Below are 16,553 nucleotides of genomic sequence, written 5' to 3' on the forward strand. Positions count from 1 at the left end.
AAAATACAAAATATTTCTGAATATCTCTGACAATCAATGGCCTTTTCCTAGCACTGTTACACATGCCTTTCTCATTTTCACACTTCCCTACCATGCCTGGCTAGCTCAGTTGGTAGAGCACATTTCCCTAGTCATTTTAGTGGGATTTAGGGAGGAAGGGTAGATAAATACATGGACTCAAGTTACCAACTCTTTTTTCTTAAAATTTTAATTTATGTGCTCTGTACATGTATATAATTATGACTGAATGAAAGTGGGCACATACTTTTTAAACATATATGTAAGTAAAATTTCATTCTAAGTATAACATATATATAGAAATCACACAAAATCTTAGATATCTACTTTTATTTTCTCAAAGTGAATGTAGTCCTTTAATCAGCACACAGATTGCAAAATACATCTTCGTCAGCACTCCAGAGCCCTTCTTTGCCTCCTCCTAGTCACCCACCCCTGAAAGGTAACTACTATCTGGGACTGCTTCTTAAACCAGATTGGTTTGCTTTAAAATTGTATATGAACAGAGCTACACAGTATGAACCTCACTGTGTGTGTATGTCTTTCTTTGCTCAATACTGTGCTTGTGGGAATCATCCGTGTTGTATACAAGAGTTTCTTTCTCATCCCGCCTCTAGGTATAAACTCAGACTAAATGTGCACTAATGTCTTGTGTCATAAAAATGTTCAGGAAAGCACTATTTAACTCCAAACTGGAGACAGTCCGAAAGTCTACTAACAGTAGAAAGAATAAATAAATGGTTTATATAGTCATACTATACAGTACTGAACATGCTTTTGAAAAGTTTTTTTTCTTTTCCAGTTTTGCCTAGATCCCCGTCCAACCTCTCATGCATGTTATATGCAAAGATAGACATACTAGGTTGTCAGTATTAGTTACCTTGCATGTAGCTTTCACCTGCATGTTAACAACTCATGTTAACCACTTAGTATGTATCTTTACATATTTTATTCTTACATAATCATACACACACATGCATATACATATACATACATATACACACATGCATAATTACGGGGCAATTAGTGTAAAAAGTGTGTTCATGATATACATCATATCTACATTTTTGCTTTGTCATGTCATCATATTAAAACCTAGACTCCTATATTTTAAAAACAATATGTCTGGATAATAAATATATTAAAAATTATTTTAAAATGAGTTAAATTTTATTGTAGCTATTAGATGTTAAAGCAGTTCATATCACCTAAAATGAAAGCACCAGCTAATTCATTTTAATAAATATTTATTCCCATGCCAGGTATGTCACTAAACCCTGAAGTTTCTTTTCTTTGCTAGTACACTTAGAGAACTATGTTCAGTTTGAGACACAACAATGTAATAGGAAGAATGAACTGGAGCCTGTTTGAAGGAGAGAAACAGGAATATCTCTAGTGAGAGAACTGAAAGACACGAGCTGGGGAGTGAGGTAAAGTTGTAGATGAGAGATGACAGTGTTCTTCAAGTATGGAAGAAAAATACTTGTTTTATTTGAACCCAGAAGATAGAATAACAGTGGAGTGGAGTTATGGAGAGACAGAATTCAATTCAAAATTAAAAAGAACTTTCTAACAGAAAACTTTAGAGATGGAATGGACTGTTTTGGGGCCCAGACAGATACTTCGTTAATTACACTGTGTGTAAATTTCAGGCCATCCGGGTGGTTCCACCCCAGTACCTTTAAGATCCCTTTCAACTTGGAATGACATGATTTTAGAATGTATTTATTTCAACTTTTCACTTTCCTTAACAGATATATTATTATGACCTTTATTTTTAATGGAAGATGATTGAATGTGAAAACCTAAACCAAGAAGAAATAATTAAGGAACTGGTGAGTCAAAGCCAAATTTCTTTTCAACTCCAGTTGCAAGAATGTATAATGAACATTTTTGTACTCGTTTCTGGCGCTTGCCTAGAGATTTCTTCTACCCAATGACCTTTGGAAGCAGAGAAAAACCACATACATGGTTTGACTTTCCTTCTTGTGAGTGCATTGGTGCAATTGGCAATTTATAAGTTCTAATGGCAAAAATAACTTTTTAACTTTTTAAAATAGGTAATAACCCAATTTCTTTTTTGACACAGTGTTTATGCAATGGTTTGTCTTATGAGATGGTTGGACAAGAAGGATCAGATACTTCAGAACTGGAGATGTTTTTCTCAGGGTATCCCCGTATAGTTGGATTATCATTATTTCCTAATCTAATGAGTCTCACAATTGTTGCTCAAGATATAAAAGAAATATCAGGGCTAGAAACTTGTTTACAGCTTAAAGAACTCTGGATTGCCGAATGCTGCATAGAGGTAAGTGTAAACACAACCTTATGTGAAGTATTTTATGTTGAATTCTTTGGCTTGGAAAAAAATTCCTTGAAATACATGCATGAGTCATGAATCAAAACAGATGAATGAGGAGGGACATACATGATAGATTACAATAAAACCCTTTAGCCAGTAAAACAAAACAAACTAAACAGATAAATGGGTAAAATGCAGAAATAGATTTCTACGAAGGAGAAAGTAGAAATAAAGAATCAAAACATAATAGACATATTCTACTTTTTTAGTGATCAGATCAGATCAAATAATACCCAGTATTGCTAAGTAGTAAATTCATTCACTTAGTCACTATTGGTTGTATGAAAATTGTAACATCTGTATTGAAAAGCAATACTGTGAAATGTACTGTGAGTCAAGGAAAGGTGCATATCTTTTGAATCAGAAATCCCTTGTTCTAAGGTCTTATCCCAGAGGAGTAATTCAACAGCAGAAAACAACTGTATGCATGAAGTTATTTGTTGTAGTACTATCTATAATATTTAAAAATGTGAATAAAATATTCCACACATATAGGTATTTTTAAGAAAATTATAAGCTTCATGATAGGCACCTGGGTGGCTCTGTCAACTGAAGGTCCAACTTTGGCTCAGGTCATGATCTCACAGCTTGTGAGTTCAAGTCCCACATCATGCTCTGTGCTGACACCTGAGAGCCTGGAGCCTGCTTCGGATTCTGTGTCTCCCTCTCTCTCTGACCCTCCCTGCTCGTACTGTCTCTTTCTCTCTCTCAAAATAAATAAATATTTAAAAATTTAAAAAAATTCATAAAATATTTTGTAATTAACTATTATTATGTGAATGATTATGAAAACATTTCAGATGGTCTTAAGTTTAAAAAACCCACAAAAATTATATGGGTAGTATGATTATAGTGTAAAAATAGGTATCGAGTTTATTAAAATTTTAAATATAAGAATTGAAAATAGTTGTATTTAGGTGGAAGGATTACATGTTCTTTCTTTTATTTATTTATATTTTTTATTTAAGAGAGAGAGAGTACGCACTCGAGCATGATAGAGAGGCTAAGGGAGAGAGGAACTTAAGCAGGCTCTATCCTCAGCATGAAGCCTCATCGATTTGGACCCTGGGATCATGACCTCGACCAAAATCAACTGAGCCACCAAAGCACCCCTGTTTCTTTCTTTTAAAAAGTTTAGTTGATTTTGTTGGATACATATTTTTCAATAAAATGTGATTTTTTAAAATGTTTTATTTATTTATGAGAGAGAGAAAGAGAGAGAGAGAGAGAGAGAGAGAGAGCGTGAGCAGGGGAGGGTCAGAAAGAGAGAGGGAGACCTAGAATCTGGAGCAGGCTCCAGGCTCTGAGCTAGCTGTCAGCACAGAGCCCAATGCGGGGCTTGAACCCACGAACCGAGAGATCATGACCTGAGCTGAAGTCGGACACTTAACCGACTGAGCCACCCAGGTGCCCCAAAATGTGATTTTTTAAAAGAAAATGTGCTTAGAATCTACTCTATTAAAACGATTAATTCCAAAACATAAGTTAACACTATTCAGTCTCCTTTTTTTTTTTTTTTACAGAAAATTGGAGGTCTTCAAGAATGTAGAAATTTAGAAAAATTGTATTTATATTTTAATAAAATTTCCAAGATAGAAAATTTAGAGAAATTATTGAGATTGGAGGTTCTTTGGCTGAACCACAATACAATTAAAAATATTGAGGTAAGATAATTTCAATAATTTATATGTAAAGTTAATTGCTCCTGTGGAGTTTTAACCACAATGTCCAAAATAATATTATGGTTAAAGGCCAAAATATTTGTGACTAGTTTAATTATTGTTAAAAAAGACTAACATGTACATAGCATTTTATAATGTGTAGAAACTTCATCATTTTCTTTGTTCCTCCCACCAAGCCTGGGAGGTAAGGTATTACTTCTTCTTTGAAGGTTAAAAAAAAATAAGAGACTTAGAGAATTTATACGTAACTTGCCAAGGATTATAAACACACTCTGTGTGATGTGTTTTTCTTCCTACTCATCTTCCTCCTTTCCTCTCCTCTCCCCTCCCCTTCCCTCCTCCAATAATTCTCTCCACATTACAGGGAAACAAAAATGGGTTCACTGAGACACCAACTTAGCTTCCGTGTTTGTGAAATACACAGCACCCAGTGCTCAGAACACTTGGAGAACTAACCAGGTTGATCAGGTCATTTACAAGTATATATTTTACTGACTTCTTCTAAATTTTTAGGGCTTGCAAACTTTGAAGAATTTAAATGACCTCAACCTTGCTGGGAATCTAATAAGCAACATTGGTATGTACTGTTTCATTTGAATATGAGATAATGCTACAATAATTTTTTATCAGTACAAAAAGCACATTCTTAGATTTCTTTTTTTTAGATTCTTTTGTATGATATTTTGCAAAGCATTTCTAAATCTGTGATTACAGGATGTGAAAATATTACCCATTAATCAGTTGTTACTAATTCTACAGTGCTACTGTTAGTCTTACTTACATGCAAGGAATGATGATCATATATAACTAAAAAATATTATAGGCTATGAGCCAGAGGTAAAATAAGAAATTTGATTTTTCTTTCATCTTGTTTTTTAAATTAAAGGTCGATGTCTTGATCCCAATGAACAACTGGAAAGATTAAACCTTTCTGGTAACCAAATATGTTCTTTCAAGGTATGTTTAAGTGGAATAGTCTACTTTTATTTAGCAACCTAGATCATGAACCATCTTATTGCAGAAAATATACTCAACAGTTCCCTTTTAAGGAACAATTTAATTATTTTGGACTACCCAATACTCTTGGAAATTTTAGAGGCAGCTGATTAAGTTAGCCCTACTCATCTGATACTATTAAAACCCAACAAGAAATGTATGTACTTGCTTTTGTTTTCCTCTGATATTTCTGGCTGCACCCCTTCAAGTTTACTGGTTTTTCATCTTTCCTAGCATCTAAAAAATGGACTCCATTAGGTTAGGCCCATGATCTTTTCTCATGCTGTCTGCATCCATTCTCTAAATAATCTCATCATATCTTACAACTTTAAATACCTTTTCTTCACTTATTTCTCCTAAATTTCTTTTTGTTTTTAAATTTTTTTTAATGTTTTATTTATTTTTAGGAGAGAGAGAGAGAGAGAGACAGCGTGAGCAGGGGAGGATCAGAGAGAGAGGGAGTCACAGGCTGAAACAGGCTCCAGGCTCTGAGCTGGCAGTCAGCACAGAGCCCGACGCGGGGCTCGAACCCACGAACTGCGAGATCATGACCTAAGCGAAAGTCGGACGCTTAACCGACTAAGCCACCCAAGCGCCCCATTTTTCTACTTTTTTTTTAACAGCCATTTCTATTTCTACTTTCCCTAATAACTCCCCAGAACTATAGACATCTCCTATCCTAACAAACGGATTTCCCATCCACTGTACCATCTCCTACAGCTTTCTCTACCTCTCTGAATGGCACCTCCATTTTCCTAATAACATGCCAAAATGCTTCAAGTCATTTTTTTACTCCTCTTATTTCTTTATAACCCATATCCATTCCATCAACAAATTCTATTGGCTCTACTCAGAATATGTCCAGTCTGACCATTTTTTACCACCTGTATCTCTACTAAACTGTTTTAAGACACCATCAGCTCTAACATGCAGTTGGGGTTGAGGGAAAAGCCTCCTAACAAGTCTCCTTGTATTTACCCTGTCACTACTTGCTCCTTCAAAAACTATGTCAGATCAAATGACTCTTCTGCTCAAAACTTACCCTTGGCTTCTCCCACGCTGTGTCTCTGACCATGCTGCTACCAGTTTCCCCTTTGTTTACTCCATTCCAGCTGCTCTGGTCTCCTCACTGGTCCTTGAATATATCTATCACCCTCACCTTAGGGCCTTTGCCCTTGCTGGGGTATTCTTCCCCCAAATACCTTCATGGTTCATCTCCTCATTTCTTTGAGGATTTTGTTAAGATGTTATGTTCTTAGTGATGCCTTTCCTGCCCAGTTTAGGTCAAATAACCCTACTACCCTCCCTAACCTGAAGGACTCTTATCACTCTCCTTGTGTTTTCTTCCTGGTGCGTATCCACATCTCTGACACGCCATGAGTGCAGGAACCTTGCCTGTTTTGTTCACTGCTGTATCCACATGCTTAAAGCAGTACTTGACATGTAAAATCTCAAAAAAACATTTGAATGAAAGGAAGGAAAACAAAAGACTTAATGTTTATGGGATACAATATGGGTGAAAACATGGCATTTGTAATTCTGACAGTGTCAAATTGAAAGTGCATATTCAAACAATTCCTCTAGAGAGTAACGAAGAGAGATGAGTAAATTTACTATAAAAATAATTTAGAATTGGTCATCATTAAAATACACATTCTTTTACTCAGAGAAGAATATAAGATGCCCAAAAGCTATAGAATGAGGCAGAGTGTTATAAGCACTTTACCCAGAAATTTTAAAAACATAAAAAGTTTAAACAAAATTTTATTGGTCAGAGTCAAGAGGAAATATTTGATATGAACACTGAGGGGTTGACAGAATTTCAGCAGGCATGAGGAGGACCTTCTACAAATGCAGTGGGAGGGACTCTTGATCTCGGGATCATGAGTTCGAGCCCCATGTTGGGCATAAGGATTACTAAAAATAAATACAAATTAAAAATACATGCAGTGGGAGGTAAGCACTCTAAAGTGGGGAGTACCTTATGCACAAAGACATGGAGGTAAGAAACCAGGGGGTATATTTGAATAACATCAGCAGAAGAGAGCCGAGGGAGCTACGAATGATAAACTCAGAATGCTATGGGAGGTCATTTTAAGCTAACTTGTGAGACATGAGGTGCCTAGAGAAAGAGCATTCCAGGCAAACTGTGAAGGACCTAAATGGTAGAAAGAGCATGGTAAATTCAAGAAACTAGAAGTCTGTTGCTGGGACAGAGTGAGGGAGAGAATCATGAGTTGAGGCTGAAGAAGATAAGCACACAGTGCTGCAAGAATAAGGTATTGTCCCACCATGAAACCATGTAGAAGTTTATCTTACTCTGGCTAGTGGGGAGCCTTGCAGTGGTAAAGAGCATAGCTGCATAGAAAGCTCTGTCACTTCTAGCAGTGCCACAAGCCAGAGGCAGCATTGTACTGTGGTAACATAAAATGTAAGCAAAATAATAATGTAAAGCTCTTAGAATAATGACTAGCACATAGTAAGCACTCAATAGATATGCTATTTTATTATTACTATCACTTCAGTTATGTTAACCTATTCTATTTCAATCTCCTCATCAAAAACTGAAGATAAAAATTTGGATTGTAAAAATTTATTATATGGCATAAAATTTAAATGGTTCTCTATAATAATGGCTATTTTTCAGAAAAACATTGAAACATGATTCACAGCAACGTTTACTATTCTCACATTAGGAATGTCCTTGAAACAACTATTATCTTGACTTTTTATCTCTAACCTTTACACCCACCCTAAAAGGATACTATCCTGGTGGTGATGGAATAACTTCTGTGCTACTTTCTGTCCATACCAGCTGCCACAACACTAACTTTCAGTGAGATTTTGTGCTTTTGTAGACTCCAATGTCATCTGACTTTTGAGTGTAGGTGGGGTCTAGGGGAAGTTCCTGTGTAAGACTTCAAAGTTCATATCCACCATGGCCCAGACTGATGGTCAAAGGCAACATAGCCACCCAGAGCAGTGAGTGTTTTCTTCTCAGAACAGTCTAATGATTTACCTTCCTTGCTCCTGCAGAATTTGACCAAATAATTCTTTGCATAACTTTGTCCAGAAATCTCCATTTCAGATCAATTCCACCTAGTCCCACTTCTGCCACGAGCCCAGTAAGAGCCTCAGGACCAACTATTTGAGCCAAGTTCTCACTTGGCCAAAGACTTTGGACACATTGGCCACCTTGACCCCATCTTACTCTTGACTCCTTCAGCCTGACTTCACTGCTTACTTCCTCATTCCATTTGTACTTTATTTTTAGGACTAATGCCTCCTGGTTTTTGCTTTGGATTTCCCTTAACTCTGATTCTGAATCTACTAACTAGCATTGCATCTGTTGAAGGACAGCCCCACCATAGTCCCCTCCTACACCAAGCCCCTGTCGTGAATTCTTCTTTAGTTTTTTTCAACGCTGTAAAAATACAATCACCTTTCCTACCTTGTAGATTGAGGGCCAAAGCCCATGTAGACTCTTAGGGGCTGCGTGGAAGAAGCAACGTTGTCTTAACAAATATGCTCAAGTGACTGACTCCAAGGTCCCAGGTAGAATACATGATTTAGTAAATACTTTTTGGTTTTTTATTTTTAAAATGCATAGTTTAGAGAGTCTGCTATTTAGTGATTGTTATCTATTCTTCATGTAGTTGACATGTTTTTTACTGGAGGAAAAAATATTTTATCCATCTAAATCACTTTAAAATGTTTAAGCACATATTAAAATGCATTACATTAAATTGTGGGTGATCTTATGTGTTCAAATGGCTCCTTTAGAAATGGACAGTTGTGGGATGCCTGGATGGCTCAGATGGTGGGCCATGAGACTGTTGATCTCAGGGTTATGAGTTCAAGCCCCACAATGGGTATAGGGATTACTTAAAAATAAAATGAATATAAAAAAAGAAATGGACAGTTGCAATTAATTAATTGAGCATTATCATTGCTGTTGTTTTAGGACCTCACTAACTTAACCAGGCTGCATCGCTTAAAGGATTTATGTCTGAATGATCCTCAATATAAAACCAATCCAGTTTGTCTGCTGTGTAATTATTCCACACACGTATTGTATCACTTGCCTAGCCTTCAAAGACTTGACACGTTTGATGTGTCAGCAAAACAGATCAAGGACCTGGCAGATGTAAGTGCATCCTTAATCAGATACCTGTGACTTAAGTTTAATTAACTGCTTCTTTCTGGCTGTGTCCACATATTGTAGGTAGTACTATCTTGTCAGTTCTTCTCACCAACTCTACTTTTGTCCCAGTGAGCTGGATATTTCATATAAATATATGTAAACAATAATATTAGTACTAGAATCTCAATGTTCATGACGGGACTAGAAGGCAAAGTGATAGAAAAACATTAGAATTTATCAAAACTAAAAGAAATAAACCTGAAAAATTATCATCAGTGTTAAGAAGAAGTGAACTAGTGCTATATATACAAAACTAAATAAGGCCAAAGTAAAGTAGAAATGAAACAAGTAACCTCCTCTCATTCTGGAATACTCATATCAAAATGATAAAATATCCATGGTTGATGATAGTATGCTGGAATTAGGTAGCTTTTAATGTAATTAAAGATGATTTGGGGTTCCCTATATCTACCCACACTGCCAGAATCTTGGAGATCTCTCAAATCTTGAAGAGAGTCATTCTTAGGCTGCCACTGAGGGTGAACCTCTCAGTAAAGGGAGTCATTTCACATGCCACCCAAGGATCTATAATTTCAGAATGGAGTACATAGGAATTCACCATATTTATTCATAGTCTTTCCAGATTATATTTCTTCTCTTTCCAGTCCAGTGAGCCACATTCGTTCATTCAGTCAACCATCCAATAGATAGATTTTGAGTATCTAGAGTGTGCCAAGCATGTGGATGCCCCCACATGAGGCTCACATGAGGCCCTCCTATCCCTTTCTTGTGGTTCATCTCTCATCTCAACATAGATAACGAATTCCTTTATCCATTTATCTTGTTTCTCTTCTCTTGCTAGCCTGAGGATTTATTCTCAGCTTCCATTCTCCCCTCTCTTTTTTTCCAAAACTGAGATTATCTTCTCTCCCATCCTAGTCTAAAAAGTGAACTGTCTTACAATATCAAGTAAAAGGCTAGAGTTCTTGTCTATTAGCAGTTGTTCAGAGTTATTGGAGATTCAAGGAAGAATGTCTCCTCGTCAAAACTTCACAGAGACAACCATATTTCTTAAGATTTCTTTTATCATCTGCAGAGTTCTGCATTAGTTTCTTCAAAGGTGAGCTGGGGTTCATACTTCATGAAATGACTTGGCTTATTAACTTAGCTAACAAATATTTAATACCTATTACATTCCAGGCACAGCTTAGGCCTTAGAGTTATGGAATGACCAAAACATACAAAAATCTCTGTTTTCTTGGAGCTCATATTCTTATGAGAGATGACCAATACTCAGTAACTAAATAAGAAAACAACTAGTATGTCAGATAGTGGTAAATGGTATGGAGGAAAAAAAACAAACAAGGGTGAAGGAAACAGAATTAGGGGCAGGGACAGAGGGAGGAGTGTTGGCTATTGTATATAGAATCGTTGGGGGAGCATTTTCTCAGACAACACTTGGGCAGAGACCGAAGGAGGTAAGGGAGCAAGCTTTTCAGGGATCAGCAAATGCAAAGAACTTGAGGCAGGAGCGTGCCTCTCATATTTGAAGAACAGGAGGTTAGTGTGGGTGGAGCTGAGTAAGTGAGAGGAAGAGAAGAGACGAAGACAGGAATTGGGGGGCGGGGAGATCAGATGAGACTGTAGGATGTTATAAAGACTTTGGCTTTTACTTTGAGTGAGGCGGAGGCCCTGGAAAATTTTGAGCAGAGGAGAAAAAATTACTTATGTTACTTATGTTTTAAAGGGATCCTTCTGGCTAATGGATTAAGAATAGAGGATTTGAGGGAAAAGATGAGCACAGAGAAACCAGTTAGATCCCAGTCACTTGAATGAGAGGTGTTGATGGCTTGATATAAGGTGAGAGTAGAAGAGGTGGTAAAAAGTAGACAGATTCTGTAGTAGTTAGAAGGTGGCACCCCTCTGGATTTGCTGATAGACTGGATGTGAAGTACAGAGGAAAGAAAGAGAATAATTCCAAGTTTTTTGGCCTGAGCAACTGAAGGGGGGAAGAAGTTGCTATTTGATGGGATGAGGAAGAATATGGAAGAAGACTGTTAAAAGGAAGAATCAGGGTTTAATTTTAGGCATATAAATTTTGAGCAATCTTTTGGACATATGCGAGGATATGTTCAATAAGTAATTGGGCATGAGTCTGCTATTTAAGTGAGTTGCCTGGGTTGGAGATATAAATATGAGAATTGAAGGCAGAAAGATGGTACATGGAGCCAGGGATTGGTGTAAATGAGGAAGTGTATCAGTTGGGTGTTGGAGTCTGGGGGGAGAGGAGGAACCTGCTGATGACATGGGAGAACTAAGAAAAGCAGATTCTCTTGACATTTTGCCCAAGACTGTCATACATTTGGTTTCATCTTGTATATGTCAGAAGTAGCATTAAAGAACAAAATAAAGAATTGTTACACAATTCCTGATATCTTCTCTTCAATTATGTCATTATATTTCAGTTTTCCCACTATAAAATATTTATCCTTTCTTCACCCTTTTAAGGCAAAATAGGATATATTATATAATAAAATAGCTCAACTTCTGATTTAGATTAAGATGATTTTTCATATTCCAAGTGTTTGTATGTAAGGATTGCATATAGATTTCCAGGAGGCTTTCTTCATCACCATTCATAGGAGGACAGGTTGTGCCAGGGTTGTGACACTTCTGCAGTGTGGTAAACTCTTGATTTTACCACATTCGATTCTTCACATTTTCACCCATGATTGTGGAGTAGTTTGTGCGAACTCTAAGAGGCAAGTGGTCCAGCAGGGAGTCAGCATGGGAAAGGGGGAAGAACCTGGGAGTTCAAATCAGAAGACTTGGATTCAAGCCCCAGTTGCATCCGTCACAACCTGCCACTCAGGCAAGGCCTTTCTCTTCCCAAACTTCAGCTTTCTCAGAACTATTAAAATAGTGCTGATAAAAATAGCACCTGTCCTAAATGTTATTGTAGGGAACCTGCGAGTTAACAGGCATAAGAGTACATTTGAATTGTTAAGTACTATAAAAATAACCACTATGAAACTGCAGTTGAGCCTATGACTTTTCATTCTTTTTTTGGTAATCAAAGAAACAAGTGGAACAAATTTTATCTTAACTTAGTACAAACATGCAACTGAATTTAGCATTGTAGTTAGACTATTTAAAAAACAACAACACTTTTTTGTAACTGTAACAGGCAAGAAATTCCACCAAGGTGGAATAGTGACAATGAGTTGACATTTTCAAAATCCAAACACAAAAAAGCAACTTGAATATAGTAAGCCTACAAAGTTGATTTGCTATTTACATACAGTTTACAACACAGTCTTCCCCATTTTTACAAAATCTTTATGTAATCTCTCAAACAAAAAAACCCTGATTGATAACTCTTATTTATTGTTATGACACGCTAAGTGATCATTGAAAAGTTCAGAAATAGTAAAATATCACAATTTATGTTCCCAAATGCAGATATAAGTATTTTCTTAATAAAATATAAAAACAAAGTAGAAGATGGGGCACCTGGGTGGCTCCATCAGCTGCTTAGCGTCTGACTTCAGTTCTAGTCATGACCTCACAGTCTGTGGATTTGAGTCTGTATTGAGCTCTCTGACAGAGCAGAGCCTGCCTGGGATTCTCTCTTTCTCCCTCTCTCTCTGCCCCTCCCCACCTCATGCCTTCTCTCTCTATTAAAATAAACAAAATATGAAAATAATAAAGTAGAAGAAACTGCGCAGGGATACACTAGAAACTGAAATCGGTAGTTATCTGTGGAAGGTGGGGCACCTGGGCAGATGGGAAGCAGGTGTGGGAAGTACTTTTCATTGTGTATTTTTCAATTATTTTGGTTTTGAAACATGAGTATATTACTTATTCAAAAATAAAATTAAAAACAAAATAAAAGCAGTATTTTTTTGTCTCCCTCCCCTAAGGGACTCCCAACTTAGATTTGAATTTTGGGTAAACAACACATAATGTTTTAATATATATTTATTAACCTTAGTTATAATTATTCACTTACACTCAAACATGATTTATTGTTTACCTGAAGTTCAAATTTAACTTGGAATCTTATTTTTTATTTAGCAGTCCTATCTTTACTCATATTCTCTTGTTTTAGATTTAAGAATTCAATAGAAAATTTTTTCACTGACTGAAGGCATTCTTTATTGGATTTTCCATTTTCTCCAAATAGGCACAAAACTAACACTATTTGCCATTTCCCGAATTACGGTTTTTCTTCTAACTTAGCTGCCTTTCCAAAATAAACTCTTCTTTATCAGGAATTTTTAATCTGTTACTCATTATCCTACAAGCGTGTTTTTTTCTGAACTGTCCTCTGTTACTAATGCCTTCTTTTTTGCAGAGGAATTTAGTGATTTCAATTTCAGAACTTCGTAATATGTTGGGAAAGGGAATCCTTTTGGCCTGTTCATCATGCCATATATCTGTGTCTGTTCTATATTTTATGCCAAATAATTCTGTTGGGATCTTGATTACCCACTTTCTAACAAATAAATCACATAACAAGAGCCTGCATTTATGAAAATACATGTCCAGACCAGTGTACAAGTCTTCCACATTATTTAAGGTACAGATTTACTAATAAAAAGAAATGCCTTCATTATTTCAGGTAAACAGTTAAAACTAGGTCACAATAGTGCAGCTGATTTGCTTATTTTCTCCTCAGATAGTTCTTTTAGACTAATATTACTTGTAAGCACCATTTAGCTGGTGTATTTCTTAAAAGTAGATTTAATCTATTATATATTTATTATAACTGTATGATCCACTGGTATTAAGATATTCTAGGTAATGGGATTAGATTGAAAATTTAGTCATTTGCTCAATCTAAAACAAGTTTATTTAGAACATCCTTTTAGAAAATTGGGGGGAAAGTCAAATTCTATTTCTTACCCATGCTTTTCAAAATGAATTGAATAATGTTACCTTTACTTTTAATGGTTTCAATGTATTTTTTCCCTAAGTTAGTCAAAAAGGAGCAACACAGGTGAGCTATTTGCTTTAGCAGTATGCTTCATTAGCTAAATGATAAGATTTTGTAAATTGAATTCTATCTGGAAGCACTTTATGTTGTCATCCTCCAAATAAATATGAATTTGCCTCAACTTAAAATATTATCCACAAAGAAAATCTTTGGAAATTTGTACTTTGCTTATGACGTTTCAATATAGCACTCTGTATAGCCATTATCATTTCAGCTGTCATCATTATGAGTAATTGAGCATGTAAAATTTTCCAGTGGTTATATAGAACACATCACACTCCCATAATGCTAGCAATAATTAATAATGTTTTTTGCTTCAGCTGATCTTTTGTTTTTTTTTCTCACTTTTAGACCACAGTAATGAAAAAAATAATGTATTACAATATGCGTATAAAAACTGTTCAGAGGCATCTTAACGAAGACCTTGAAAAATTGAATGAACGAAAATGCAAGTTACAGAAATTGCCAGAGGAAAGAATAAAATTATTTAGCTTTGTGAAAAAAAATGTAAGATTCAATATTGTAAAATTTTAGTGGCCATACCTTCAGAAAACTGGCAATAAGACAGCATTATCTTTTAAATTATATGTATGTAAAACACATATAGAAATAATGATTCTAAAAGTTATAGAAATCTATTAGAATCTATTAGAATTTATTTCAGGCTGTGCTTAAAATTAATTTTTTGGTCTAAAGTGCTAAAATACCCCTTTAATAATATTTTAAGGTATTAACACAAGGAGAGAACTTTAAAGCACGCTGTACTTTGGTAGTTACATTATGTGTGCTTTTTTCACTTAGAGTAAATGGGATTTCCTTTACTGAAAGTAGGCTCTGAAAAATTAAGGATTATTAACCTCAAAATGGAACTTTTTTTCATATAAGAACTTAATGTGTGTTTTTAAGGTAAGAAAATATAATTATTCTACAAATGGTGTTAGAAAAATAAACTATTTGGGAGTATGGGAATTGGATTCTTAATTTACACTTTACCAAAAACAAATGCCAGTGGGGAAAAACAGAATTAAATTTAAAAATGAAAAAACATGAAAACAACTGAAGAATATATAGATGAATATGTTTAACTGGTCTCAGCCTGCCAAATTAAAAAAAATACTAGAAATCACAAAAGAACAGAGTGTAGATTTGATTGCAAAAAATAAAAGTAAAATGCTTTGGTACTAAAAAGGATAATTAATAAAAGTAAACAGTTTTCAGCAAACATGATGGGGGCATCTGGCTGGTTCAGTTAGTAGAGTTTGTGACTCTTGATCTTGGGGTTGTGAGTTCGAGCCCCACACTGAATGTAGAGATTACTTAAAAATAAATCTTTAAAAAAAACCAGGATGGGCAAACGTGACACCCTTAGTATAAACATTCATAAATAAAACAAGGAGCAAATATTCAAATAGAAGAACTGAGCAAAGTAACTAAACTTCTGTTTTACAAAAGAAGAAATTTTAAAATGACTAATATTTGAAATAAGAGCTTAACTTTATTAATTTCCCAGTGTGAATTAAGATAACAAACAACCATTTTCATCTATACAATTGTCAGAGTATAACACATGATAGTACTCAGGCTGCTGAAGATGAGTGTGACACTACTATACCACCGATGAAATATAATTTAGGTCATATGTATTCACAGCCTAAAAATGCTTGTAGCTTTTGAGCCAGTAAACCTACTGGTAGCACTCTGTTCTAAGGATTTGGATAGATATTTACATACATAAGATGTTTATCACTACACTATTAATAAGAACATAAAATTGGAAGCTTACCTAATTGTTCAACCAGAGAGGAAGAATTATTCATTCTTACGGTAGAGTAGTATACTGCCATTAAAAACCAGGTCTTTTAGAAGATGTGATATATATACACAATGGAGTATTACTTGGTAATCAAAAAGAATGAAATCCACTTGTTGGGATGAGCCTTGGGTGTTATATGGAAACCAAAACTATGACAGAAAAAAAAAGAATGAAATCTTGCCATTTGCAACTACATGGATGGAACTAGAGGGTATTATGCTAAGCGAAATTAGAGAAAGACAAATATCATATGACTTCACTCATATGAGGACTTTAAGATACAAAACAGATGAACATAAGGGAAGGGAAGCAAAAATAATATAAAAGCAGGGAGGGGGACAAAACATACTGGAGGGGATGTGGGAGGGGGGATGGGCTAAATGGATAAGAGGCATTAAGGAATCTAGTCCTGAAATCATTGTTGCACTATATGGTAACTAACTTGGATGTAAATTAAAATTTTAAAATAACAAATCTTTTAAATATATTTAATACTCTTTCTAAAATAAACAGATTTTAATTAATAATGTAGTAGATAT

General features: G+C 35.3%; 1 protein-coding gene across 1 annotated transcript in view; it reads left to right on the forward strand.

Annotated features, from left to right (window-relative positions):
* LRRC9 (leucine rich repeat containing 9) overlaps positions 1–16,553 on the forward strand; it is a 118,212-nt gene that overhangs the window by 7,156 nt on the left and 94,503 nt on the right. The window contains exons 2-8 of the mRNA XM_039240754.1: positions 1,773–1,853; positions 2,108–2,326; positions 3,904–4,044; positions 4,576–4,639; positions 4,949–5,019; positions 9,023–9,205; positions 14,553–14,708. Coding sequence (XP_039096685.1) covers positions 1,806–1,853; positions 2,108–2,326; positions 3,904–4,044; positions 4,576–4,639; positions 4,949–5,019; positions 9,023–9,205; positions 14,553–14,708 — 882 coding nt within the window. The 5' untranslated portion in view covers positions 1,773–1,805. The remainder of the gene's footprint in view (positions 1–1,772; positions 1,854–2,107; positions 2,327–3,903; positions 4,045–4,575; positions 4,640–4,948; positions 5,020–9,022; positions 9,206–14,552; positions 14,709–16,553) is intronic.

Source organism: Hyaena hyaena, unplaced genomic scaffold (assembly GCF_003009895.1).
Source record: "Hyaena hyaena isolate Hyena2069 unplaced genomic scaffold, ASM300989v1 scaffold_181, whole genome shotgun sequence".
Lineage (NCBI taxonomy): Eukaryota > Metazoa > Chordata > Mammalia > Carnivora > Hyaenidae > Hyaena > Hyaena hyaena.